This window comes from Rhincodon typus, chromosome 1, assembly GCF_021869965.1.
Source record: "Rhincodon typus isolate 14 chromosome 1, sRhiTyp1.1, whole genome shotgun sequence".
Lineage (NCBI taxonomy): Eukaryota > Metazoa > Chordata > Chondrichthyes > Orectolobiformes > Rhincodontidae > Rhincodon > Rhincodon typus.
The window spans coordinates 31825833-31853442 of record NC_063332.1 but is presented as its reverse complement, the minus strand read 5'-3'; the positions used below and the strand labels follow the sequence as shown (position 1 = coordinate 31853442).

At 42.1% G+C, this 27610-nt stretch overlaps 1 protein-coding gene across 1 annotated transcript in view; it reads right to left on the bottom strand.

Annotated features, from left to right (window-relative positions):
• LOC109932277 (netrin receptor DCC) overlaps window positions 1–22604 on the bottom strand; it is a 590638-nt gene extending 568034 nt beyond the window's left edge. Inside the window, exons 1-3 of the mRNA XM_048603985.1 lie at window positions 22588–22604; window positions 21722–22011; window positions 13535–13819 (exon numbers count right to left, since the gene is read on the bottom strand). Of these exons, the coding sequence (XP_048459942.1) occupies window positions 13535–13819; window positions 21722–22011; window positions 22588–22604 (592 nt within the window). The remainder of the gene's footprint in view (window positions 1–13534; window positions 13820–21721; window positions 22012–22587) is intronic.
• Between the last annotated feature and the right edge of the window lie 5006 nt (window positions 22605–27610).

Here is a 27610-nt window from a genome sequence, read left to right as displayed (position 1 = left end):
TTCGGGCCTAGACCCTTCATCAGAAAGGGTCTAGGCCCGAAACGTCAGCCTCTCTGCTCCTATGATGCTGCTTGGCCTGCTGTGTTCATCCAGCCCTGCACCTTGTTGTCTCGGATTCTCCAGCATCTGCAGTTCCTACTATCTTTGATCCAGACTATATTCTTTTCCCTAATATATCTGTAAAATGGTTTTGTACTATTATATGCCTCACAACTTTCTTCTCATACTTCCTTTTTGTAGTTCTTGCTCCCTATTTTGCCATTGCTGATCATAAAATTATAGAATTCCATAAGGTCCATCAGGTTCGGTCTGTAAAAGCTACACTAAATCTATACTAGTGTCAACTTCCAACACTAGACTAATAGCCTTGAATGGTACAACACTTCAACAGCTCATCCATGTAACTTGTAAAGTTTTCCTGCCTCCCCTACCCTCCCAGTGCATCCCAGATCCCCACCATCCTCTGGGTGAAAAAGGTTTTCCTCAGATCTCCTCTAAACCTTTTGCCTTTCATCTTAAAATTATGACCGCTTGATATTGATCCTTCAGCTAAGGAGAACAGCTGGTTTCTATCCACCCTGTCCATGCCCCTCATAATCTGGTTCACCTCTACCGAGTTCCCTCTCAACCATCACTGCACAAATGTTGCCATAGCAATGCCCCACCCAGCCCTTCCCATGACCACTATCTGCCCCGTGTAACAGATCCTACGTTGACCATAACTCAGGGGACACGATGGTCTAGTGGTATTATCTGTTAACCCAGAGACCCAGACAATGTTCTGGAGACCCAGGTTCAAATCCCGCCATGGCAGATGGTGGAATTTGAATTCAATAAATATCTGGAATTAAGAATCTAATGATGACCGTGAATCCATTGTCGATTGTCAGAAAAACTCACCTGGTTCACTAATGTCCTTTAGGGAAAGAAAGTGCCATCCTAACCTGGTCTAGCCTACATGTGACTCCAGGTCCACAGCAATGTGGTTGACCCTGAACTGCCCTCTGTGCAATTATGGGATGGACAATAAATGCTGCCTCGCCAGCGATGCCCTCATCCCATGAATAAATAAAGGAAAAAAAACAGTCTGTACAGCCATCTATGGACTCACCCTGAGAGTGGAAGACAGACATCCTCGACTGCGAGGGAACGCTGATGATGAGGATATGATGATGATGATTATGATGCACTCAATTATGATTGAGCCATGCTTCCTAACTGAAATGAACCACCCCAGGCAATATCCTGGTGAATTTCCTCTGCACCCCCTCCAGTGCAATCATATCCTTCCTATAGTGAGCTGACCAGAGCCTGCCCAGTGCTCCAGTTGTGGCCGAACCAAAGTCTTGCACATTTCCAACATAACCTCTCTGCTCTTATAATCAATATCTCAATTGATAATGGCAAGTTTTTGTATGTCTTCTTAACAATCCTATTAACACTTATGTTCTTTGTGTCCTTCCCATTTACTTGAATCTGGACTATTTTTTGTATTGTTCTATACCTTTTCTTTGAGTCTTATGTTGTCTCTTATCTCGTTAGTTGTCAACAGCTGTCATTTTTGATAAGTAAAACTTTTGGTCCTTACAGGCCACAGGTTGGTTTTGTTTTACATTAAATTAGTTATGTTTTCACTGATCTTCTGTAATTTTACCCATCAACAAATTTTACCCCTTCACTCAGTCTACCCCGTAGTCTCCTGTTATCTGAATTTATTGAACAAATTTTCTGTTTTGTATTATACTGACTTGTGGGCAAAGGTTTTGTATCCAGCTGACAAGGTTGTAGAAAAGGTAAATATTCTTATTGATTCTGTTTGTCAAACTTTTCACATTAATGCAGCCTCAGCCTTTCCATATCTCATGCTTGAGAACTCAAAGAATAATTTTAACTCACTGTAGATACTTGGCTGCTGCATTCATCTCATCACAGTTGCTTGATAATTTCTCTCTTAAGACTCAATCTGATAATTTATATTCTCCTTGCCTCAACCCCCATCTCTTTTATCCCTGCTGATTCAGATATTCATCCATTTCCTCCAATGTTTCAGCTGGGTGCATGGTGCCCGGTGTTAATAGGTAGAGTCATAGAATCATAGAGTACAGAAAAGGCCTTTCAGCCCATTGAGGCTGCACTGACAAAAATTAATTCCTACACATTGGATACCTTTCTCTTCCAACATTCTTCCCTGTTGTTTCTATCCTAAATGTGCTGAGCCATGTTTCTAACATTTCCATTGGTTCTATTCATGTTGCTGTTGCCCAAAATCATTACCCTTTACCTTATATGATTAACAGGTGGTTTGCACTGCAAACTTACATCACTACCCTTCCTCAACTTAGGTGTGATAATGGTGGAGGCTATGAGACAATCAACCACTATCTTCCTATCTGATATCTATTTCCCTTCCAACAAACCAGCAAGGGGTTGGTACTCCGCACGCAGCAGCTCCCCCAACACACACACACACGTGCGCGCGCGCACACACACACACACTCACACACATACACACTCTCACACACACACACACACTCACACTCTCACACACACACACACACACACTCACACACACACATCCACACACACACACACGCACACACAACATTGGCAGGAAGTTATGGAGTCATAGAGGTCTACAGCGTGGAAGGAGGCCCTTCGGCCGAACTTGCCCATGCTGCCCAGTTTTCACAATTAAACTAGTCCTGTTTGCCTGCATTTGGTCCATATCCCTCCATACATATGCCATCTGTGTACCTGTCTAAATGTTTCTTAAAGGACAAAATTGTACTCATTTCCACCAACACCTCTGGCAGCCTATTCTAGCCACTCACCACCCTCTGAGTGAAAAAAATTGCGGGTAGTGAGTTATGTTCTGGCCAGTGCTGATTCTGCAAACCTCAGAAGCCACTGAGGAAAGCATAGCAGTAACCCCTGCATAGCATCAGAAAGCTTTCTACTTCAATGCTTCATCAGAGGAGATTCCACTCCCTCTACATCGGTCCTACTCATTAAACCGTTGAAGATTTCAGTTTAGTACAGTACCTACAATTAAAAGCAGTTCTGAAGGTTCTGTATATCAGTTGTGCCACCTCTGCAATCTGGTGTTTGATCTACTATTCAGTATTAACAATGGTTGTCAGTGTCAGTAGGAAATGTGTGTTGTTGTCTTCCATTGACCAAAATTAAATTTACTGTCATTCTGATAAATTTGCACAACCAGTTCTTAGTTTCTTTTCTGGGAAATGGGCGTCAAGAATGGGTTCCTATGAATAGCTGATGCCTCTAACAAGTGCAAATGAACCATGTTACAAGCTTAACTGATTATGTTAAATTGGCTGTTGCTGTCGCTATTGGCAGATTCAGGATTGTTCCGCAAGTGCTATCCAATTGCAAAATTGCAATGAATTTTAGTTCAGATAGCGAAAGTACAGGCTCCTTTAATATGGCCTGTATTCTGCTGATTATGAACAACCAAAGGGATAGTTGGAAGGTCCAGTGAGGGGGCTGCAGAGATGAACAGCCATTAATGTGACTGCATCCAATTCCATTCAGAACTTCCTCTACCAGCTCAATGACACTTCAGGCTGTGAATTCCTTTCATCATTATCTTCCCTACAGGCAAGCGAGGGCTCTTCCAAGTTGACGATCCCTTGCAGTACTATTGAGATAGGTCAGGGATCGCCTTTCCCTGGTGGGGTAGCTGAGGCACAAGAACTGCCTATCTCCTGTAAGGCCAGCAACTCTCAGAGTCCCACTCAGCATCTTTAATAGGAAGGTGAGCAGGCAGGCGGTTGGTCATTTAGCAGACCATGTCTGGGAAATTTGGCAACTAGTCTCACTGGTAGGAAGTGCAAGCTCAGGAATGCATGTGATCTCAGCGTCAGGGATCCAAAACCTGTGCTCACAAGATGACAACAGGGGAGACACTGTACCATTATAATTTACAATACTAAAGAGCCAATCTGAGTTTTCCAATTTTTAACTGGGTGAAGTGGAGTGACAAGCACAGGACAATCAGTTCAAAGCTGGAGTTTTAAAAAGTTAATAATGAAGTTCAAATTGTGCAAACTCTCAGCTCCTCTCTTGACACTTTTAACTCTTTACTTTGCAATGTAACTTCTCTTATTTCACGAGTTAGAAGCACTGAATACGTCATTTTTTTTCTTATATCACTAAATGTGTCATTTTAATTAAATTAACTTTTTTAAGGGGCAGTCTAAATGCTGGATTTTCTTAATGTACTGTACAGCAGCTGTTGTTTATATGTTTTACACAAATATAACAGAAACAATTTTGTCAACAAATTAACGGGAGACTAGATTAATGAAAAAAAATCGTGACTGTGTGAACCAAGGCGCCGTTCAACTAAAATAGAATACACTGTAAAGTTTGCTTGTGGTATTGTAATGACCATGATTTTTTTGCCTTTTAAAGTTGTAGGTTGAAATGAGACAGGACTGGAGACAACAAGAACTGCAGATGCTAAAGTCAGAGTCAATACGGTGTGGAGTTCGAGGAACACAGCAGGTCAGGCAGCATCAGAGGAGCAGGAAAGTCAATGTTTCAGGTTGGGATGCTTAATCAGGACTAGGGAAGGGGAAGGGAACTGGGAAATAAATAGAGGGAGGAGGGTGGGGCTGAGGGAAGGTAGATGGGATGGTAATAGGTGAATGCAGGTAGAGGGTAGTGGGGATTGGTCAGTGGCAAGTTTGGGGTGGATAGGTGAGAGAGAAGATGGGCAGGTAGTGTCAGGTCAAGGAGGCAGGGGTGAGAGGGAAGGCTGGACTTGGGATGAGGCCGGGGGTGGGGAGATTTTAAAACTGGTGAATTCTGTGTTGAGGCCACCGGGCTGTAGGTACCCAATACGGAATATGAGGTGTTGCTTCTCCAGTTTGTGGGTGGCATTATTGTGGTACTGGAGGAGGCCCAGGATGGATATGTCACCCAGGGAGTGGGAGGGGGTGTTAAAATGGTTGGCAACTGTAAGGTGTTGTTGTCTTATAGCTTACAGAGCGCTGATGCTCCACGATTCAGTCACCGAGTCTGCGCTTGGTCTCACCGATGTACAGGAGGCCACATCAGGATCAATAGATACAGTAGACCAGGTTGGAGGATGTACAGGTGAATCCCTGTCGGATTCGGAAAGTTTGCGTGGGACCTTGGATGGAGATGAGAGGGGAGGTGTAGGGGCAGGTGTAGCACCTCCTGTGGTTGCAGGGAAAAGTGCTGGATGTGGTGCGGTTGATGGGCAGTATGGAGCGGACTGGTTTTAAATCAGTGTTTTAAAGGATTGCTGCATGTTTTAAAAAGTAAGTAACCTGTCACTTATGGCAAGTGTCATCTCAACATCTATCTGAAGAAGCAATAATTGAAGTTTGGGTTATAGACTAATTAGAGCCAAGAGATTGTACACAGATGGAGCTTTGCTTAGCAAGAAGACATTGATTGGTCAATCAACTAGTGACCAATTATCAATGACATAGGTTGTCTGCCTGCCAACAGCCATATGATTAGTTCACAGGTAAGTGAACAACTTGGGCCTGGAAAAGAGATAAAGAGAGAATTGATTTGACTTCAACCAACACAGGTGCTGTCTTTCTGTTTTTTGCAGCCAAAGCCTACTTTAAGCCTGAAGAAATCAATTTATCTTTCATTTTGCAGTTATTATTAGCTGTGCCTTTTAAGTGGCAAGTGAGAGGCCTTTTGTAAGTGAACCAGCTACATTATGTCTCTTGCAAGCCAATAGAAGTGTCCAAAGAAAGACAACTGAAAAGCAAAGTTTTGACCAGCATAGGAATCATAAAGATCATCTCAGCAATCCATCAATAGGAATGGCAGAACTGTCTATTCAGTTTTCCTCTGCCCATTTTTCCCCATCTGTCTGTCTATCTGTCTGCGTATATGTAAGGGGAGCTCATAAGGAGAATAAGGTTTTAATTTGTAGTGCTACATACTGACAGTTCATAACTGTTTACCTGTAGCTAGAGTGCAGTTATGCAGTTTATTTAGATTTCAGCAAAGCCTTTAACAAAGTTTCACATGAGATCCAGTGTTGCTTGACAAGATAGATCCAAAATTGGCTTATTGGTAGAAGACAGAAAGCTGTTTGTCTGACTGGAGGTTGGTGTCCAGTGGCATGCCAGAAGGATTGGTGCTGAGTCCCTTATTGTTTGTGATACCTGTTAAACAATATAGATGAGAATGTGGGGTGGATGATACAAAGAGACAACAAGGTGTAGAACTGGATGAACACAGCAGGCCGAGCAGGAAGGCTGACGTTTCGGGCCTAGACCCTACATCAGAAATGATGAAGAAATTTCTGATGAAGGGTCTAGGCCCGAAACGTCAGCCTTCCTACTCTTATGATGCTGCTTGGCCTGCTGTGTTCATCCAGCTCTACACCTTGTTGTCTTGGATTTTCCAGCATCTGCAGTTCCTACTATCTCTGGATGATACAAAGATTGGCCAGGTGGTTGGTAGTGATTAAGGAGGTCTTAGCTTACAAGGAGATATAGATGTGTTCATCCGATGAGCAGATCAGTGACAGATGGAATTCCAACCTTGAAAAGTGTGAGATGATTCACTTTGGAAGAGGTAACAAGACAATGGAGTACTCAATGAATGGTACCAACACTAGAAAGCTCAGAGTAACAGAGGAATCTTGGGGTACCCATTCACAGATCCCTGAGGGTGGCAGAACAGGTTAATAGGGTGGTTAAGAAGTCATATGGGGCACTTGCCTTTATTAGTCAAGGTGTAGATTATAAGAACAGGGAGGCTTCATGTTGGAGTTGTACAAGACTTTGGTTAGGCCACAGCTGGAGTACTTGTGCGGTTCTGGTATGATTGCACTGGAGGATGTATGGAGCAGATTCACCAGGATGTCTCCTGGGATGGAGCATTTCAGTTATGAAGCGAGGATGAATAGGCTCTGTTTGTTTTCAGAGAAGATTGAGGAGGGACTTAAAGAGGTCTGTCAGTTTATGATGGACATGGACAGAGGTAGATGGACAACCGCTGTTTCTGCTTAGTTGAAGGGTCAATAATAAGGAGGCATAATTTTAAAGAGAAAGGCAGAAGGTTTAGATGGGATTTAAAGAAAACATTTTTCATACATAGGGTGAAGGGAATCTGGTGTACACTGCATGGGAGGATAGCAGAGGCAGAAAACATCACAGCCTTTAAAAGTGCCTGGACGAGCACTTGAAATGTTATAGTATTCAAGGCTATGGACCAAAAGCTGGAAAGTGGCATTAGTATAGCTAGATTGGCGCAGACACAATGAGACAAATGGCCTGTTCTGTGCTGTGTCATTCTCTGAGTCTGCTTCACCATTCAATGAGATTATCGTTGATCTGATGGTCTTCAATCCCACTTCCCCAACTTTTCCACAAATCCCTTCACCCCTTTATTGATTAAAAATCTGTCTATCCCAGTCTTGAACATTTACAATGACCTAGCCTCAACAGTTCTCTGACGTAAGGAATTCTGCAGTAAGATTCACTGTCCTGTAAGAGAAGAAATTCCTCCTAATCTCTGTCATAAATGGGTGACTCCTTACTCTGTGATATTGTACTCTGGCTCTAGTCTCTGACACTAGGGAAAACAACCTTTCAGCATTAACTTTGGAAAGCCCCCTAAGAATCTTGTATGTTTCAATCATGTCACTTTTCATTCATCTAAACTCCAATGAGTTCAGACCCAACCTACTCAACCTCTCCTCATAAGAAAATCCCTCCATACTTGTGATCAACCTAGTGAACCTTCTCGACTGCCTCCAATGCCAGTGTATCTTTCCTTAGATAAGGTGACCAAAGCCATTCACGGTATTTGAGGTGTGGTCTAATTAGTGTCATGCATAGTTTCAAAAGGGGAAGTGTTGGCCTAGTGGCATTATCACTCGACTATTAATCCACAGACCCAGGTAACGTTCTGGGGATCTGAGTCAAATCCTGCCATGGCAGATGGTGGAATTTGAATTCAATAAATAACTTGAATTCAGAATCCATTGGTGACCATGAAACCATGATTGGTTGTCAGGTAAAGCCCATCTAATTCACTGATGCCCTAAGGGAATGAAACTGCTATACTTACCTGGTCTGGACTACGTGTGACTCCAGATCCACAGCAATGTGGTTGACACTTAATACAATTAGGGTTGGGTAATAAATGCTGGCCTGGCCAGTGACACTCTCATCCCATGAATGAAGAAAAAAAAAATTTTCCAAAATTTGTTTTCCATTCCCTTTGCAATAGAGGGCAATATTCCATTTGTGTTCCCTAGTACATCTTAAAATTGTACGCCAACTTTCGGTGATTCACATACAAGGACCCCCAAATGCCTCTTTGCTGCAGCTTTCTGTAGTCTTTCTTCATTTAAATAATATTCATCCACTCCATTCTTCTTGCCAAAGTGCATAATTTAACATTTTCCTATGTTACATTCCATCTGCCAAGTTTTTGGTCATTCTCTTAATCTGTCAATATCCCTCTGTGGACTCTTTATGTCACCTACTTTGCATTCCTTCCCACTGGTGACTGTACATACACTTGTCATCCAATTCATTCACAAATTTTGCACATAACTGGGGACCTGGTACTGATCCCTGTGGCAACCCACAAGTTACAGTTTTCCATTCTGAAAATATCCTCCATATTCCAACTTCCACTAATTACACAATCCTTTATCCATGCTAACATTCAATCCCGAACACTAGGGGCTCTTATTCAGTAATTTAAAATGCAGTACTTATTGAATGTCTTTTGGAAATCTAAATCCATCTACTTGTACTCCTTTATCTCCCTTCCTTGTTACGACCTCAAAGAATTCTATTCACAAATTCTATTAAATTTATCAGGCATAATTTTCCTTTCATGAAGCCACGCCAATTCTGCTTGATTATATTACGCATTTCTAAATGCCGTGGTAATACATCCTTTAAAACAGATTCACATTTTCCCAAAGACAGATATTAAGACAATATTAAGCCCATAAGCCGATAGCTACTGTTTATTTTTGAGTCCTTCCCTTTTGGAATAAAGATATTACATCAGCAGTTTTCCAATCCACTGGGGATAAAAAACCTTTCCTTTCTTTAGGCTCACAAAAGCTCCATTTTGGCTTTTTAAATCAATGCTCAATATTTAAATTCGGGAGTTATTTTACATAGGCGTCACCTAAACTTCTTAAAATTTGAAACATCATCGGGGAAATGTTAACCCCACCAGGTCAGACGAAAGAGGTTAAAATGTCAACACTAAGGAACCCCACCCCAACCTGACTCCAATACAGTATTGGTACTGACAGAGTTATGTTGAGCAATGAGTGCTGAACTTTTGTGTTGTCGGGTGGGTGTTGATATTTAATTGTGGCTGAGTGGTTGCTATTTTAACTTTGTTTTGATGCCTGTTTGCCAGGGTCAGGAAACCTGAAAGCTGGAGAAGGGATAAACAGCTAGCTCGATGCCTGATTCCTCTCTGCTCCTTGGGCTGAACTGGCCTCGTCTTCCCAACGGCCACCCAGTCTCTAAATCCACGTAACTCATGTTACCAGCCTGGGAACAGCATTCAAAACAATTAAATCAGGTTCTTCTATTAAAGTGGGGAAAGCCTGTGGGAATTCAATGTTGCATGGTTGTCTGAGGTCTCTCGACAATGCACTTTCTGCGTAAATATCATTGCCCACGCTTTCCGTTGACGATTTTGTTTAATCAATAAAAACTGGATCAGCTCCACTGGTTCAGGTCCTTATAATCCTGAACCTCTGCCACGTGATCGTTGCCTGATAAGGCTGTGAGAATTTCACAACCCAAAAGCTGGATTCCACTTAGTGTCCCAAACTCACAGTCACCAGAATGACCATTCATACAAGATGTCAATGAAATCATTAATCAAATCCTTCATGGAAATCAGGACACAGAGTGGTTTTAAGTTTAAAACAGAAGGTACTTGAAGAGGCATTACAAGTATAAATTGTTTAAGGCAGTCAAGTATTCACAGTAATGTTCTTTGCTCTCTTCCAGTTGGTTCCTAGTATGACTGTGGAGCAGAATTCACCACCTACTGACAGAAATAGAAGCAGAGCTGGCGACTAAGAAGCAGGTTACTCTTTCCCATTTGGTGTCCTGTTGCTGGTGTTGAAGTTCTGTTCGGTACAAATATGCATAGGATGCAGCACAAATCAAATATGATTTGGATTTCCACAAGTGAGTTAGGTTAGTCTCAAGAGGGAGAATGAAAAATCACATTCATGACCTGAAACTCGCCCTGTGGGGAATCACAGGCATGAATTTAAATGCTCTCACTGCACAAACCAAAGTATTTATACAAGTCATGGTTGAAAAATCTACTTGTGCCATATTTGTACACATGTTCCCATTAAAATTGTTTCAGCACATTGTTCTTTTATATCTAGCTTCGATTTTAGCTTTTGACTGCTAGGCTGAAACTTCCCTACATCCCCCTAGTTAGCAATAGCCTTAAATGAAATGACTTTGGGCAGTTGTACTTGACACTACATTTCTTGGAAAGGTCATGAGGATGGTTCCCATGGGAAATTGAAATGTTACATTAGTGCAGCAGGAGAAAGCTGTACTGATGGTTATACAAACGCATATGAATGTTGAAAGGTTACTGACGTATGTGCAAATAGAGAGTCATATAGCACGGAAAGAGGCCCTTCAGCCCTTCAGTCAACCAACAAACACCAAACTACCCTAATCCCATTTACTTGCATTTGGTCTGTAGCCTCTTATGCCTCAGCCTTTTAAGTGCTCATCTGAATAATTCTTAAATATTGCGAGGGTACTTGCTTCTATCATCCTCTCAGTAGCACATTCTATATATCTACCACCATCTGGGTGAAAAAAATCTTTCCTCCAATCTTCTCTAAACCACTTACTCCTCACCTTAAACTTATACCTCCTGGTCTTAGACACATCTGGTTTGGGGAAGAGATTCTCTCAATCGACTTTGTCTAAACCTCTCAGAGTTTTGTATACCTCAATCAGATGCTTATCAGCCTCCTCTGCTCCAAGGAAAACAAACCCAACCTATCCAGTCTCTCCTCATAGCTGAGACTTTTCATTTCAGGCGACATCCTGGTGAATCTCCTGTGCACCCCCTCCAGTGCAATCACATCATTCAATTGTGTGACGACCAGAACTGCACACGGTATTCCACCTGTGGCCTAACCAATGTTTTATAAAGTTGTAACAAGAATTCCTTGCTCCTATATTTTACATCCCGGCTAACGAAGGCAATCATCCTGCAAGCCTCCTTCACCATCCTGTCTACCTGTGCCGACACCTTCTGGGATCTATGGACTTGAACATCAAGGTCCCTTTGTTCCTTAGTACTCCCCAGGGGCCTACTATTCATTAAGAACAAAGAAGAACACAGAATAATTCTGCACAGGAACAGGTCCTTTGGCCCTCCAAGCCTGGGCGTTTTGCTCTTCTACAGACAACTGTCTTCACTTACAGGATCAGTATTCCTCTTCCTTCCTATTCATGTATTCCTCCGGGTGTTTCTTAAATGCTGCTATTGTGTCTGTTTCCACCACCTCCTCTGGCAATGTGTTCCACGCACTCACCACCGTTTGTGTGAAAAACTTGCCTCGCACATCTCTTTTAAATACCCCCCCCACCCCTGCAAATTGAACCTGTGTCCCCTAGTAATTGACCCTCCACCCTGAGAAAAAGTCTCATACTTTCCACTCTATCCATGCCATTCACAATCCTATAAACCTCTATCAGATCACCCCTCAACCTCCTGCATTCCAATGAAAACAAATCCAGTCTATCCTTCCTTCATAGCTAAAATCCCCCATACCAGGCAATATCCTGGTAAAACTTTTCTGTATGCTTTCAAAGCATCCACATCCTTCTGGTAGTGTGGTGAGCAGAACTGTGTGCAATATTCCAGTTTGGCTTAACTAAAGTTCTAAAAAGCTGCGGCATAACATGTATATCCTTATACTCAATGCCCCTTCCAATTAAGGCAAGCATGCCATATGCCGTTTTTACGACTTTATCTACCTGCGCTGCCACCTTCAGTGATCTGTGGACCTGCATACCCAGATTCCTCTGCCTGTCAATACTCCTAAGGGTTCTCCCATTCACTGTATAATTTCCAACTGTACGTGACCTTCCAAAATGCATCACATCACATTTGTCCAGATTAAACTCTATTCACCATTTTTCAGCTCATGCCTCCAATGGAACTATATCCTGCTGTATCCTCTGACAATCGTCTTCACTGTCTGCAACTCCACCAATCTTTGTATCGTTTACAAACATACTAATTAAACCAGCCACATTTTCCTCCAAATCATTTACGTAGATCACGAACAGCAGAGGTCCCAGCACTGATCCCTGTGGAACACCACTAGTCATAGCCCTCCATTCCAAAAAGCATCCTTCAACCACTACCCTCTGTCTCCTATGACTAAGCCAGTTCTGTATCTAACTTGCCAGCTCACCCTGATACCAAGTGACTTCACCTTTGTTACCAGTCTGTCATGAGGGTCCTTGTCAAAGACTTTATTGAAGTCCATGTATACAACACCAACTGCTTTTCCCTCATCAATCACCTTTGTCACCTGCTCAAAAAACTTGACCAAGTTCGTGAGGCACGACCTCCCCCAATTGCATGTATCCTGCAATATATAGACCTCCCAAAATGCATCACTTCACACTTATCATGATTAATTCCATCCGCCATTGCTCTGCTGAGTTTGCCAGGTCATCAGTATCAGACTGTAGCCTGAGACCATCCTCCTCTTTATCAACACTGCCACTACTTTTTTGTGTCAGACTTACTAATTATACCTTTTACATTCACATCCAAGTTGTTAAGGTACATACCAAATAGCAAGGGTACCAATACTGATCCCTGTGGTACACAGGATTGTAATCACAATCTGGTCACAGGATTCTAATCACAAAAACATCCATCCACTGTCATCCATTGTCTCCTATTTGTAAGGCAGTTTGCCAACTTACCTAGGATCCCATGGACTCTTTTAACTTTTGGACCAGCCTTCCATGTGGGACCTCGTCAAAGGCCTTACTGAAGGCTACATAAACCACATTAACTGCACCACCCTCATCAATATATTTATTAACCTTTACAAAAAACTCAATTAAATTAGACACACAGGATCTCCCTCTAACAACTCTACCAATGGTGGAGTACTAAACGAGTCATGATCTTATGGAATGGTGGGGCAGGTTCGAAAGGCCACAGGACATCCTGCCGCTCTTAATTCATATATTTGTAAGAGTACTGCTGATTAACAGTTTTACTGCGCAATTTGTTGTATGCCTAACAGGTCATGCTAAATACAATCACTTCTTATGTGCACAATTAGTAATGAAGAAAAAAAATGTGCCCCTTCATATTTGTGAAGAGTAATTTACCTGCAGCTGCTTAAAGTGAGAAGTTCTACATTTCCATCTTGTAAGTCAGGCAAATTAAATGGTGGAAATATATTCTGTTTTGCAGCATATTTAACAGAAACCATAATTCTTACCAGACAAAACGTAAAGCTCAGCATCATTTCCAGTCCTTGAGCTTCCAGGATTTTCTGCCAGGCAACGGTAGGACCCTCTATCTTCTGCCTGAAGCTTACTGATTACCAATGATCCAGAGGGGAGAACAGACACACGGGTGTCCTCAGCACTTAACTTCAGATCATTGTGGTTTTTCTGCCAGTGAATGGAAGGCATGGGTTCACCGATAACTTCACATTTCAGTAGGGCAATGTCTCCTGCATAAGCAGAAACTGACTTCGTCTGCGAGATGAACCTCAGTGGACCTAGAAATAAAGAAGTTGATATTTATTATAGATGCCTAAAACTTGATGGATGAAAGTCAAAATCTTGACATTACATTGATGACATCATAAGAGGTTGGAGCATTTGTTTTATTGCTTTCAGTGGAGCAGAGTTTTGCACTGTTACAACGTGGGAGACATCTAGACATAATGTCTTTCCTTAATTATTGTTCGACCATGAGTATCAAAGTAGAACATTGCAAGAATTGACTGCAAGATGCAATAAAAATACTGAAAAAATTTGGGTATTAGGGTAGATAATTATTGAGAGGAATGACTCCTTTAGTAGTTTGATGCAATTTCAAATGATGGTAGCACAGCAGGGCATTCCAGTTGGAACTCCCCTGCTCTGTCTATTCTTTTTCTTCTTCTTTGTTTTTTCTCCCTCTCTCCTCCCTTCTTTTCCTTCAATCAGCCTCGGACACCCAGCCCCGGCCTCTGAAGCAGCATCAGGGATCGGCAGTTAGTGGCTGGAGTGAGGATATTGGTGACAAGCAACTGGAGCAGGGACACCAGTGACCAGTGGCCCACTTCAGACCATGGGGGTAACGGCCCAGCATGATGGCAGTCAGCATTCAGACCACATGGAGGCCCTGTGTGTGGGTCTGCTGCAAAGAGACTTTGGAGAGAGACTGTGAAGTTTGTCTTTTTAACTTTGCTTCTTATTTTTCTGACCTAAATGTGTATAGCTGTAATCTGACTTTCTTTTCTTCATGTCTCTATTCCGTAACTAAAGATTGTACCTAGGTACTTTTGTACCTAATATGGCGGTGTTGGTGGCTACTTATAAACTTTTCACTGTACTCATTTGAGTACTGACAATAAAGCTAATTCAATTCAATTCAACATGCCGCTTGAGTTCTAATTTGGATAAGGTTTTTGGTACAAAAAGTAGCAAGAAATCCCAAAGTAGGAAAAATCCATTTGTCTATCAAGTATTGACCATCTAAGTCATAATATGATTGATTGGACTCCATTGTGACCTTCCATTTCTCTCCAAGAAAGAAATCTCTTTGGTCAGTGTAAAGGCCTTACCTTCAACTAGTTCATAGTGTTACAACGTTACTAATTTTGCAAACATACACAAAACAAAACTTGTCCACAATTCACCATAATCTGGAAATAATTTAGCAATCACATTCAACGAAATCATAAAGAAAGCTGATGTGGGGATGGAAATGTTGCATTCGTGCAAACGCTGCTAAGCTTCTGAAGTTCAGGTTAAAGCTACTTTATAAGGACTAGTTATAGTGAGATTTGTTCTGCATCCTGGTCTGTGAATTCTTGATGTCTGACATTCAGCATGAAAGACATGTTTTAATTCCAGAAAAGCTCCTAGATTCTGTTGAGCACGAAATGAAGTGAAAGCAGAGAACAAAAACATTTCTGAAAGTCTCTTCAATAGACCAAAGTTCTTCTTTTAATGCAAACTGATTAAAAAGTAAATCTAAATAGTAGACAAGGACCTTCTATTGTACCATATTAACCAATGCATTACCACTGAAAATTAAATGCATAAAAGGCGTGAACTGGATAATGCTAATTTTATATATAAATTAATATTGTTAACAGGCATCTTTGGTAATACTCAGCAACAAATAATAGGCTTAATTCATATTTAATTGAATCAGATTTTCTCATCTCTTGAACACGTTCAAAGAGGCTAATGTAGATTGGAAGTGTTATTTGTCTAATTTCACTGATATAAAATGAATAAACAAAATCGGAGCTGAAGTAGACCACTCGAGCCTGCTCCACTATTCAATATGATCTCAGCAGATCTGTACGTGCTTTGAATTCAACGTTCCTATTTATTCCACACAACCTGGTATTACTGTCAAACAGAGACAGACCTAAAAATTCAGCCACATGGTTCTTTGAAGGTTCCATCACAGGTAGACAGGGTGGTTAAGAAGGCGTATAGCACACTCGCCTTCATTGTTCGGGTCTTTGAGTACAGGAGTTGGGACATCATGTTGAGGTTGTACAGGACATTGGTGAGGCCACTTTTGGAGTACTGTGTACAGTTTTGGTCACCCTGTTTTAGGAAGGATATTATTAAATTGGAGATGGTTCAGAAAAGACTTACCAGATGTTGCCAGGACTGGAGGGATTGAGTTATAAGGTGAGGCTGGATAGGCAGGGACTTTTATTTTAGTGGAGCATAGGAGATTGAGGTAAAGGTTGTTTTATAAACCTTGTAAAGGTTTATAAAATCATAAAGGGCATTGATAAGGTAAATAACAAAGGTCTTTTCCCCACAGTGGGGGAGTTTAAAACTAGGGGATATATTTTTAAGGTGAGAGGAAAAAGATTTAAAAGGGACCTGAGGTATACCTTTTCACACAGAATGTAGTTCAAATGTGGAATGAACTGCCAGAGGAAGTGGTAGATGCAGGTACAGCTGCAACATTTCAAAGACATTTGGGTAGTTACATGAATAGGAAAGGTTTGGAGGGATGTGGGCCAAATGCAGGCAGGTGGGATTTGTTTAGTTTGGGAACCTTGGTTGATATGGACGAGTTGGACTGAAGGGTCTGTTTCCGTGCTGTATAACTCTACGACTTGCCTAACACAAATCTGTCTACCCCGTCTTAAAAATATTCAAGAGCACAAACTCCACTGCCTTTTGAGGCACAGCTTTCCAAAGATACATGACCTCCTAAAGGAAAAATAATTCTCCTTATCTCTATCCTAAAATGACAACTCCAAATTTCAAATCAGTGTCCCCTAGTTCTGAACTTGCACACAAGAGAAAACATTCATTCCACGACCATCTTGTTACAACCTTACAGTCTTATAATGTAGAAAAATGCGAGGTTATCCATTTTGGTCGGAGAAACAAACATGCAGAGTATCTAGAAACATAGAAAATAGGAGCAGGAGTAAGCCATTTGGCTAATGTAATCATAGCTGATCATTCAACTCTGTACCGTGTTCCTGCTCTCTCCCCGTACCTTTTGATCCCTTTAGCCCCGAGAATGATATTTAACCACTTCTTGAAGCATTCAATGTTTTGGCCTCAACTGTATTCTGTGGGAGACAATTTCACAGGCTCGCCATCACTGGGTGAAGAAATTTTTCCTATCTCAGCCGTAAATGAGCTACTCCATATCTTTGGTCTGTGATCCCTGGTTCTAGACTCCCTGGTCATCAGGAACATTCTTCCTGTCTACTCGTAAAGTCAGAGGGCCATTTCTTAAATGGTAAGAAGCTGTACATCTAGACATACAAAGGTATCCAAATGTCATTGTCAATAAGTCACTAAAGGCTAATATGCAGGTGCAGCAAGCTATTAGTTAATTAATGGAATACTAGCCTTGCCACAAGAAGATTTGAATACAAGCGTAGTGAAGTCTTGTCTCAATTGCTTGTAGCTTGGTTAGACTGCACCTTTTTGTGTGCAAGTGTGGTCTTCTTACCTCAGGAAGCATATTATTGCCATAGAGGGGGTGCAATGAAGGTTCACTAGACTAGTTCCTAGGATGGCAGGACTGTGCTAAGAAGACAGATTGAGCAACCTGGGCCTATATTCCCTCAGGTTTCGAAGAGTGAGTTGTGATTTAGTTGAACTCTACAAAATACTTAAAGGTGTAGACATAGTAGCTGCAGGTAAGATGTTGCTCCTTGTTGGGAAGTTTAGAACCAGGGGCACAATTTAATAATAAAGGGGATTTAGGTCTTAGACGAGCAGAACGTTTTTTACCCAGAGGGGTGTGAATCTTTGGAATTCTCTACCCCAGAAGGCTGTGGCAGCTCAGTCTTTGGATATGTTTAGAGCAGCGATTGATAGATTACTCATTAACAATGACAGAAACAATTATGCGGATAGTGTGAATAAAAGACATTGAAGAGCTTGATTAGCCACTGTCACATTAAATAGCACAATAGACTCAATGAGTTGAATGGCCTACTCCTGTTCCTATGTTCCTTCATACTTCAAAAATGTCACCCCTAATTCTTCTAATCTCCAGCGGAAAAAAAAACAGTATTTCCAAACTATCCTCATTAGATAACCTATTCATTCCACATATCACTCCAGTAAACTTCCTCTGAACCACCCCAAATGCATTTATATCCTTCCTTGAAAAAGGAGACCAAAATTGTACATAGTATTTGAGAAGTAGTCTCACCAATGCTCTGAAGAACTGTAGAATAAGTCTTTACTTTTGGTGTTCAACTCCTCTGATAATAAAGGACAGTATCTCATTAGCCTTCTTGATTATGTGCTGTGCTTGCATACAAACATACTGTGATGTATGTACCAGAACACAAAAATCCCTTTGCACTTCAGATTTCTGCAGCCATTCTCCATTTAGGTAAGCTGCTTTTTTTTCTGCCAAAGTGAACAATTTGTCATTTCCCACATTATACTCCATCTGTCAGATTTTGCTCATTCAACCTATCTATATCCATGTTTAAAACTCCTTATGTCATCTTCAGAAATAAATACTTCCTTACCTACCTTTGTGTTGTTTGCAAATTTTGATACTGTGCTTTCGCTCCCTTCGTCTAAGTAATTGATGTAACTTGTAAAAATTTGAGAAGCCAGCGCATACTCCTTTCAGACTCCATTTGTCACATCCTGCCAATCACACCCATTTATACATTCTCTCTGTTTTCTGTCAGCCAGCCAATCTTCTGTCCATATTAACATTTGACCCATTATACCATGACCTTTTATTTTCATTGATGTAACACCTTATCAAATATCATCTGGAAATGCAGGTTCATTAAGTCTACTGGCTCCCCCTTATCCACAGCCCATTAGTCCCTCGAAAAAGTCTAATAATTTGGTTAAATATTATTTCTCCTTTATAAAGCCTAATAACATTGGAGATAATTGTAATACCTCAAAAAAGGGTGAACTGGAGTTGGGTCATATGCATGATTGAACACGGAACAAGAGTAAGCCACTTGGCCCTTTAAGTCTGCTCCACCATTCAATAAGGTCAAGCTGATCTAATATACACTTCAACTCTACAATCCTGCATGTCCCCAATAATCTTTTGGTTATTGAGGCTCAGATATAAAAATATTTTATGATCTCAAACCAAATCCTAAACTATCACATTCTGTTGTAATAGAGGAGGGACAATGGTGAAAATAAAAAAAAAACTGTCCAAGAAGCGGAAGGTCAATTTAAATATTATAATGATGCAGGGAGTCTCACAATCCAACAAGACCAGCAGGTTTTCTCAGGATTTGTGAAAGCCAGCAGCTCAAAGCTATTTAGGTTATATTCACAGAAAAGTTACATGCACTTATAGCACTACTTGTATGGCAAGAGGAACAGGAGTCTTCCCTGGAACATTAAACTTACCCACTTCTCTGCCATTGCATCCAACCCTACCATTGCAGCACCATCCTGCTAGGGTCAGGATTTAGCTGAACCAATGCTCCAGAGGAGAGCGCAGGAGCACAAGCATTCCCTGCCTGACAGGGAGTCTAGCCTTTGAATCAGGCTGACTTCCAGACAGGGATCCAGTAGGAAAACAATGACACATACTATGAGCAAAAAACCCCTGCGCATAGCAATGCAGGGAAACCTGATCTCAGATTTCCCATCCAACTGCTTTACCTTCCCAACTTACAAAGTGAACATATCAAGCCCATAATCATAGTTTTGGGCAAGAGGAGGTGATTGCTTCAACAAACCCATGTATCCACAGAGTTTCATGAGCACATTTCTAAGAATCTTGATTCCTATTTATGGATAGGGGTCTATCTATCTTCATGTTGAAACCCATTAAACTTTCTTTTCCCATTCCTTATACAGTTAATTTCTTGGATTTATTGAACACCCCTTCTGGAAAAAAAACCTGTTCAAACTGCAAATTGTATCTCCATTTGTTTTCCTTGTTTTGTAAATATGAATACTTGTAGTTACATTCTTCGCATGGCAGAAAAACCTAATCTGAAACCATTTTCTTCAAAACTTCCAGAGAACCATTCCATCAGGTCACAGGCAGCAATCTCCTGCAGCTCTGAACCCTGCTCGCACCCAAAAGCTAGGTATAGGCAAGAGAATAATGGGGTTAAGGACATTACACTATCCTGGCTCTCATGCTGTGGAAAGCTACAATGTTTGCCTTAAATTTGGGCTCCCTGACTGCTCTACTCCTTCCCAGATGTTGGAATTGGGTTTGATGGAAACCCCTATTTCCTAAATAGTGCAAGTGAATCTTTAATAATCACCTGCATCATTTGAAGACCTTACTTTTTCATTCCAGCTGAGGGACAGCACATTTTTCAATGTGGCATTCCTTCAATACTGCACCATGAAACAATCCACAAGATGTTCATGGTGGCAATGAGTTTGGTTACTTCCAAACTGATATGAGAATAGCTGAACAGCAGCCACTGGGCTTTAATACAGGTCCAGCAGTGTCTGTAGTAGCGGTATTGCTGTAAAGCAACATGAATTAGGGTTAAAGTGAACTGCATGCAAATAAGAATATCGACAGGTGTCTCCAAACCAACAGTGGGATTAGCAGTTTGTGTGATTTTGTCTGTGATAAGATTAATTGGATACCAGTTTCTGCCCTTACACATTTATCTCATGAAGGGGTGAATCTCTGTTCATTGGCTTTAACAAGGTTTTTCAAACAGAGGATTAGGGTACGCTATTTGGTCTGGAGCCCAGGAAGAAAAGCACAGATGAGGAAGCAAAAACAATATCTTAGGGAATGGATTTAAATCCATAGCAATTGTAAAAGTCATGATGAAACAAATGAGGCTAATCTCAACCTAATTGTGATTTGAAGTCAGCATATAGGTCAAACAATCAAAGAACAATGCCCACATTTTCCCAGAGAAACTCTGTCTTAGAAAAATTGATGCCAGAGTCTAGATTTTGGAAGTCCCATCCATAAAACCAATTATTTTTGCGGGGAGATAACAGAGGCAGGAAATATTTCTCCCATCCATGGTTCACAGAAGCAAAATATTTTACCTGATCAGATTATGATTTTCTAAGTATTTTGCCATACTCTCCTTAATACTCAGTTACAGCAATTTCTCTCTGTTCAGCTGACAGGTCAATAGTTTCTTACCTCTGCCTCCCTACTTTTATGAATAGTGCTGCTACATTAACTATTCTTCAATCTGATGTGACCATTCCAGAATATAAGAAACTTTCGAAAATTATAATCCATGCTACCTTTCTCTGCAGCCACTTCATCTGAGACACTGGTGGGCCTTGTTAGCTCTTAAGTCTAATGGTTTTTCCACCACAAGGGTTAGAATTAGAATTAGAATTAGATTATCCTCTATTGTCACATGTACTCAAGTACAGAAGTACAGGAATACAGTGAAAAGTTTACAAAGTCACCTCTTATGGCGCCATCTTGGGTACAAAGTACCTAGGTACAATTCTTACTTACAAAAGAGGAATAGAAAAGAAAAGTAGTTGCATTACTTTACAGTGAATTCATAGTATAAGTTAGAAATATGACACAGTTGAAAGGATAGACATTACAGTCACATAAACAAATTACAAATAAACATTATATTGTAGTAGCTCAGCACAAGGGCTTCCACACGTGGTTTGACCACCCACGACAGATCCAGACCAACAACCCTCCCTGCTCCACTCCACTCCTTGCCTCCAGTCCATTCCGCACCGCCTCTCAGCTGCTTCAAGGTCAGTTTTCTCCAGGACTCCCTTCATGTGCTGGCCTGCGCTCTGGGACACCCTCCCCTCGCTGTCCTCTGCTCCGGGACTCCCTCCCCTCGCTGTCCTCCGCTCTTGGACTTCCTCCCCTCGCTGTCCTCTGGTCCGGGACACCGTCCTCTTGCCAGCCTCTGCTCCGGGACTCCCCCTTCTTGCTAGCCTCCGCTCCGGGACTCACTCCCCACGCTGTCCTCTGCTCCGGGACTCACTCCCGGCGCTGTCCTCTGCTCCGGGACTCACTCCCTGCGCTGTCCTCTGCTCTGGGACTCCCTCCCCGCGCTGTCCTCTGCTCCGGGACTCCCTCCCTGTGCTGTCCTCTGCTTTGGGACTCCCTCCCTGTGCTGTCCTCTGCTTCGGGACTCCTTTCCTGCGCCAGCCTCTGCTCCGGGACTCCCTCCCCTTGCCAGCCTCCGCTCTAGACTGCATCCCCGCACTGGCTTCTGCTCCATTGAGTTGCCTCTGGGACCCTCTGCTCTGGAATCGCCTCCTCCATTCCCCTCTGGATAAGTCAAAAGTTGAAAATTGAAACACAGAAAACGAGAATAAAAGTGAAAAAGAATGGGTGGAGCAGAGGAGCTCTGGCTGGAGCATCTTACTCTGCCACCATCTTGCAGAAATTATGGGGAAAAGGCGGGAGAGAGGAGCTGGGGACTACCAGATCTCATTGAATGGTAGAGCAGATTCATTGGGCTAAATGACCTGTTTCTGCTCTTATGTCTAATGGTCTTCTGGTCTGTGCATGCACACTTTGTGAAGCACCCTTATATACATGATATTGTGCATATAAACACAAACAATATGAGCGAACAGGACGGAGTGACATCACTGGCAGGGTAAAAACTGAAAAACAGCAGATGTTGTAAATCGGGAAGAAAAACAGAAGTTGCTGGAGAAGCTCAGCAGGTCTGGCAGCATCTGTGAAGAAAAAAAGTCAGAGTTAATGTTTTAGGTCCGGTGACCCTTCCTCAGCGGCAGGGTGCCACTCATGTGCATTTTGCATTTGCAGACTGAGAGCATTTTCAGGGTGTCAACAGATATTCTTGGAACATTATCCTTTCTTTTGAGTTAAACTTACCTGAAAGCCTGCTTCATGCCTATTACTGAAAACCAGAGCACTTAAAAGATTTAAATGATCCCCTTGAAACACATTTTGTTGCAGACAAAGTAGTGGTTAGGAGAGAGAGGAAAACTTACCCAGTCTTCCTCTCCAAAAAAAGTGTGCAACATCTGCAATGCCTATTATAAACAAATTACTACATTCAGCAATCTTTCTTGGGAACAATGGAAGTCCCTGTCGTTTTGAAGGAGAAGCAGACTACTTACCATATGACTGTTCCTTTGACGTTCCATTTCTTGCACAAAGTGACAGCTAGTTCTCAGCTTCACACATCTAAAATGTAACTTTTATTTTCAATGCTGAGAAATATCAAATGTGTGATCATGAAAATCTGTTGAAGGGACTAAACGCTTCTCAAACCATTGAGTTAACCTTTCAGGCACTGCAGGTGATGGCAGACTTGTCCGTTGCTAGACACCAGTGATAAATAGACTCATTTTGCAGAATTCCTCCAGCCTTTTTATGCATCACAGATTGAATGGGTATCTCCGAAAGATATGATCAGCTCAGTTTCAAATGCTTTAAGTTGACTGCAAAATTGTCATTCAGGCTATTCTCAAAAGATAAATAAACTGTTTTTGGAAAATTTCTCCAAGCTCGACAATGTTAGATTTAACCTTAATTAAGAAATTTTAAGTTTTATTTGGAAAATAAAGTTTAACTATAGAACAACAATAACATTCATTCATTTAGCATCTCTCAAATAGCAAAATGGACCAAAGCGTTGCACAGGAACAGTGATAAACAAGACTTGGCACCAATCCAATGAATTTTACAGCTCGACATCAGCACCTTTGAAGGTGGGGAGAGCGGCTGAACTAAACTAAAATGGGGGCGGAGAGGAGCCCAACCCACCCACTTCCCCACCCACTCACAGGTATCATCCCTATATTACTGGGGGAAAGGCACCAACCACCCTCCTTCTCTTAGGCCTTTTGGGGCTCTGAAATTGGCAGTTGAGTACTCCACAGGTTTATCTGAAAGGTAAAAGCAGAAAGGGCCACACCTCTATTGGCGATCCCGTGTTCATCAGAGACAATTCTCCAAGATGGTACCACCCTACCTTTCTGCTTCTCTCATGACCACTGAGAGTCAATCAAGATTTATGACTGCCCTGTTCTTGAGGTGACACTTTTAATTTTGGCGGAGATGGGGGGACGAGAGGGAGAAACACAGTAAGAGGGATGTGACACTGTCTAATCATTAATGCCACTTTTGGCATATTATTGCTGTGAAGCAAACTAAATTTAAAGTCACTGTCCTGCAGATTAACTTTTCTATAGTGGATACTATAGCGGGGAGGAGATGGCTCAGTAGTATTATTGCTGGACTGTTAATCCAGAGACCCACATAATGTTCTGGGAACCAGGTTTTGAATCCTACCATGGCAGATGGTGCAATCTGAATTCAATTTTAAAAAGTCTGAAATTAAGAGTCTAATGATGAGCATGAATCCATTGTCGATTGTCAGGGGGAAAACCAATCTGGTTCAGTAATGCACTTTAGAGAAGGAAACTGCAATCCTTACCTGGTCTGGCCTACATGTGACTCCAGATCCACAACAATGTGGTTGACTCTTAACAGCCCTCTGGGCAATTAGGAAGAGCAAAGCCCTCGTCCCGTGAATGAATAAATAAATACAGGTGAGGAACACACCCTCCCTAAAATGCACCCCTTATGTTGTTCAAAACGTCACAGGCCTGGCCTTTTTCCCTCTCCTCAGCTGCTGCCAGACCTGCTAAACGTTCCAGCGTTTCAGATTTCCAGCACCATGGTTTTTTGCTTTTGAACAAGGAAGAACAAAGAACAAAGAAAATTACAGCACAGGAACAGGCCCTTCGGCCCTCCAAGCCTCCGTCGATCTAGATCCTCTATCTAAACCTGTCGCCTATTTTCCAAGGATCTGTATCCCTTTGCTCCCTGCCCATTCATGTATCTGTCCAGATACATCTTAAATGACGCTATCGTGCCTGCCTCTACCACCTCCGCCGGCAACGCGTTCCAGGCACCCACCACCCTCTGCGTAAAGAACTTTCCACGCATATCTCCCTTAAAATTTTCCCCTCTCACCTTGAAATCATGACCCCGAGTAATTGAGTCCCCCACGCAGGGAAAAAGCTTCTTGCTATCCACCCTGCCTATACCTCTCATGATTTTGTAGATCTCAATCAGGTCCCCCCTCAACCTCTGTCTTTCTAATGTAAATAATCCTAATCTACTCAATCTCTCTTCATAGCTAGTGCTCTCCATACCAGGCAACATCCTGGTGAACCTCCTCTGCACCCTCTCCAAAACATCCACATCCTTTTGGTAATGTGGCGACCAGAACTGTACGCAGTATTCCAAATGTGGTTGAACCAAAGTCCTATACAACTGTAACATGACCTGCCAACTCTTGTACTCAATACCCTGTCCAATGAATGAAAGCAAGCCATATGCCTTCTTGACCACTCTATCGACCTGCGTTGCCACCTTCAGGGTACAATGGACCTGAACACCCAGATCTTTCTGTGCATCAATTTTCCCCAGGGCTTTTCCATTTACCGTATAGTTCGCTCTTGAATTGGATCTTCCAAAAAGCATCACCTCGCATTTGCCTGGATTGAACTCCATCTGCCATTTCTCCACCCAACTCTTCAATCTATCTATATTCTGCTGCATTCTCCGACAGTCTCCTTCACTATCTGCTACTCCACCAATCTGCAAAATTGCTAATCAGACCATCTATACCTTCCTCCAGATCATTTATGTATATCACAAACAACAGTGGTCCCAACACGGATCCCTGTGGAACACCACTGGTCACAGTTCTCCATTTTGAGAAACTCCCTTCCACTACAACTCGCTGTCTCCTGTTGCCCAGTCAGTTCTCTATCCATCTAGCTAGTACACCCTGGACCCCATACGACTTCACTTTCTCCATCAGCCTACCATGGGGAACCTTATCAAATGCCTTACTGAAGTCTATGTATGTGACATCTACAGCCTTTCCCTAATCTATCGACTTTGTCACTTCCTCAAAGAATTCTATCAAGTTGGTAAGACATGACCTTCCCTGCACAAAACCATGCTGCCTATTACTAATAAGCCCATTTTCTTCCAAATGTAAATAGATCCTATCCCTCAGTATCTTCTCCAGCAGTTTCCCCACCACTGACGTCAGGCTCACCGGTCTATAATTTCCTGGATTATCCTTGCTACCCTTCTTAAACAAGGGGACAACATTAGCAATTCTCCAGCCCTCCGGGACCTCACCCATGCTCAAGGATGCTGCAAAGATATCAGTTAAGGCCCCAGCTATTTCCTCTCTCGCTTCCCTCAGTAACCTGGGATAGATCACATCCGGACCTGGGGACTTGTCCACCCTAATGCCTTTTAGAATACCCAACACTTCCCCCCTCCTTATGTCGACTTGACCTAGAGTAATCAAACATCTATCCCTAACCTCAACATCCGTCATGTCTCTCTCCTTGATGAATACTGATGCAAAGTACTCATTAAGAATCGCACTCATTTTCTCTGACTCCTCGCATAACTTCCCTCCTTTGTCCTTGAGTGGGTCAACCCTACCTCTCGTTACTCTCTTGCTACTTATCTATGAATAAAAAGCTTTGGGATTTTCCTTAACCCTGTTTGCTAACCCTGTTTTGTTTTATTGTAAGAACCATAAGGATGGATGCCCTGACACATTTCAAACAAAGATGTAAGATTTAAGGACAGCTGTGAAAGAAGAAGATGCAGTAGTGAGCTAGAGAAACTTAGGGAGTGTGAGGTCCAAAGGACCTAGTCAACCTCATAAGGGGTGCATTTTAGGGAGCTTGTGTTCCTTGCCGGTATTTAATCAATCATTCACGGGACAAGGGCTCTGCCTATCCTTAATTGCCCAGAGGGGAGTTGAGTGTCAACCACATTACTGTAGTCAACTGAAGGCAAAACCACCAGTGATGGCGCAGTTACAAAGGGAATATGGAAGTGGTCAGAACTGGAGGAATGTTGCCAGGTTAGTGGTGATTGCAGAGATATGAAGGGATTTGAAAACAAAGATGAAAATTTTAAAGTTGAGACATTGCTTGACCATCAGAAACCAATGTAGATCTGCGGATACAAGAGTAATGGAGGAATGGAATTGGTGAAAGTCAAAACACTTCAAGAATGGAAAATAAGAGACAGGTCAGGGTATGTTGGAAGAAAAGGTCAACAACTAACCAGGTTATGGGTTTCCGCAGTACCTCAGCTGAAATAGGAATCAAGTCAGTCCACATTACAGACATATAAATAGGCAGTCTTGCTGATGGTGTGGTCAGAAATTCCCATCAGCATCAAATATGAGGCCATGTTTTGAACCAAGTCTTGTTTAGTGTCACAAAGTTACCAAAGGCAGAGATGGAGTCAGTCACTAGGGAATGGAGCTTCTGGCAAACACCAAAAGCAATGACCCAGATTGTGGTGAAGTTGGGTGACTCTGGAGTCCTTTAAAAATAGTGGGCAGCACTGTTCTTTCTAATCTGCGTGGTTGTACTTTCCCAAGCATGCTGATCACTGATGTGGATGGACCTCAGAGGTGTGCTCAGTTGAAAAAATCAATAGAGAGAACCCAGGCGGGGAGGATCTGACTGCAGAGCTTTTACCCTCATTCCTAGTGCCAACAATTTTCATTTATATCGTACAAAAATGCATGTAGTGAGCCTGCACCCTGCACTCCTGACCTGTCCAGTCCTATTGTGGAGGTTGAAATCTCACAACAACAAGCCCACCCCCTCACGTTGTGGAATTTGGCCATCTTCCAGTAGTATGTGGTTGTATGGCCCCTCAGAAGGGTCATGAACTATAAACTAGATCTGGGAATCTTTTGAAAGGTGGGTTTAAAAAGGTTTTATTCATATCCCTTCTAAGCACTCCATGTCACCTCTGTGCTTCCCATTCTCTCGATGCATCTTCAAGAGCTATTCACCCACTCTCCACATACTTGGATCCAAATTGT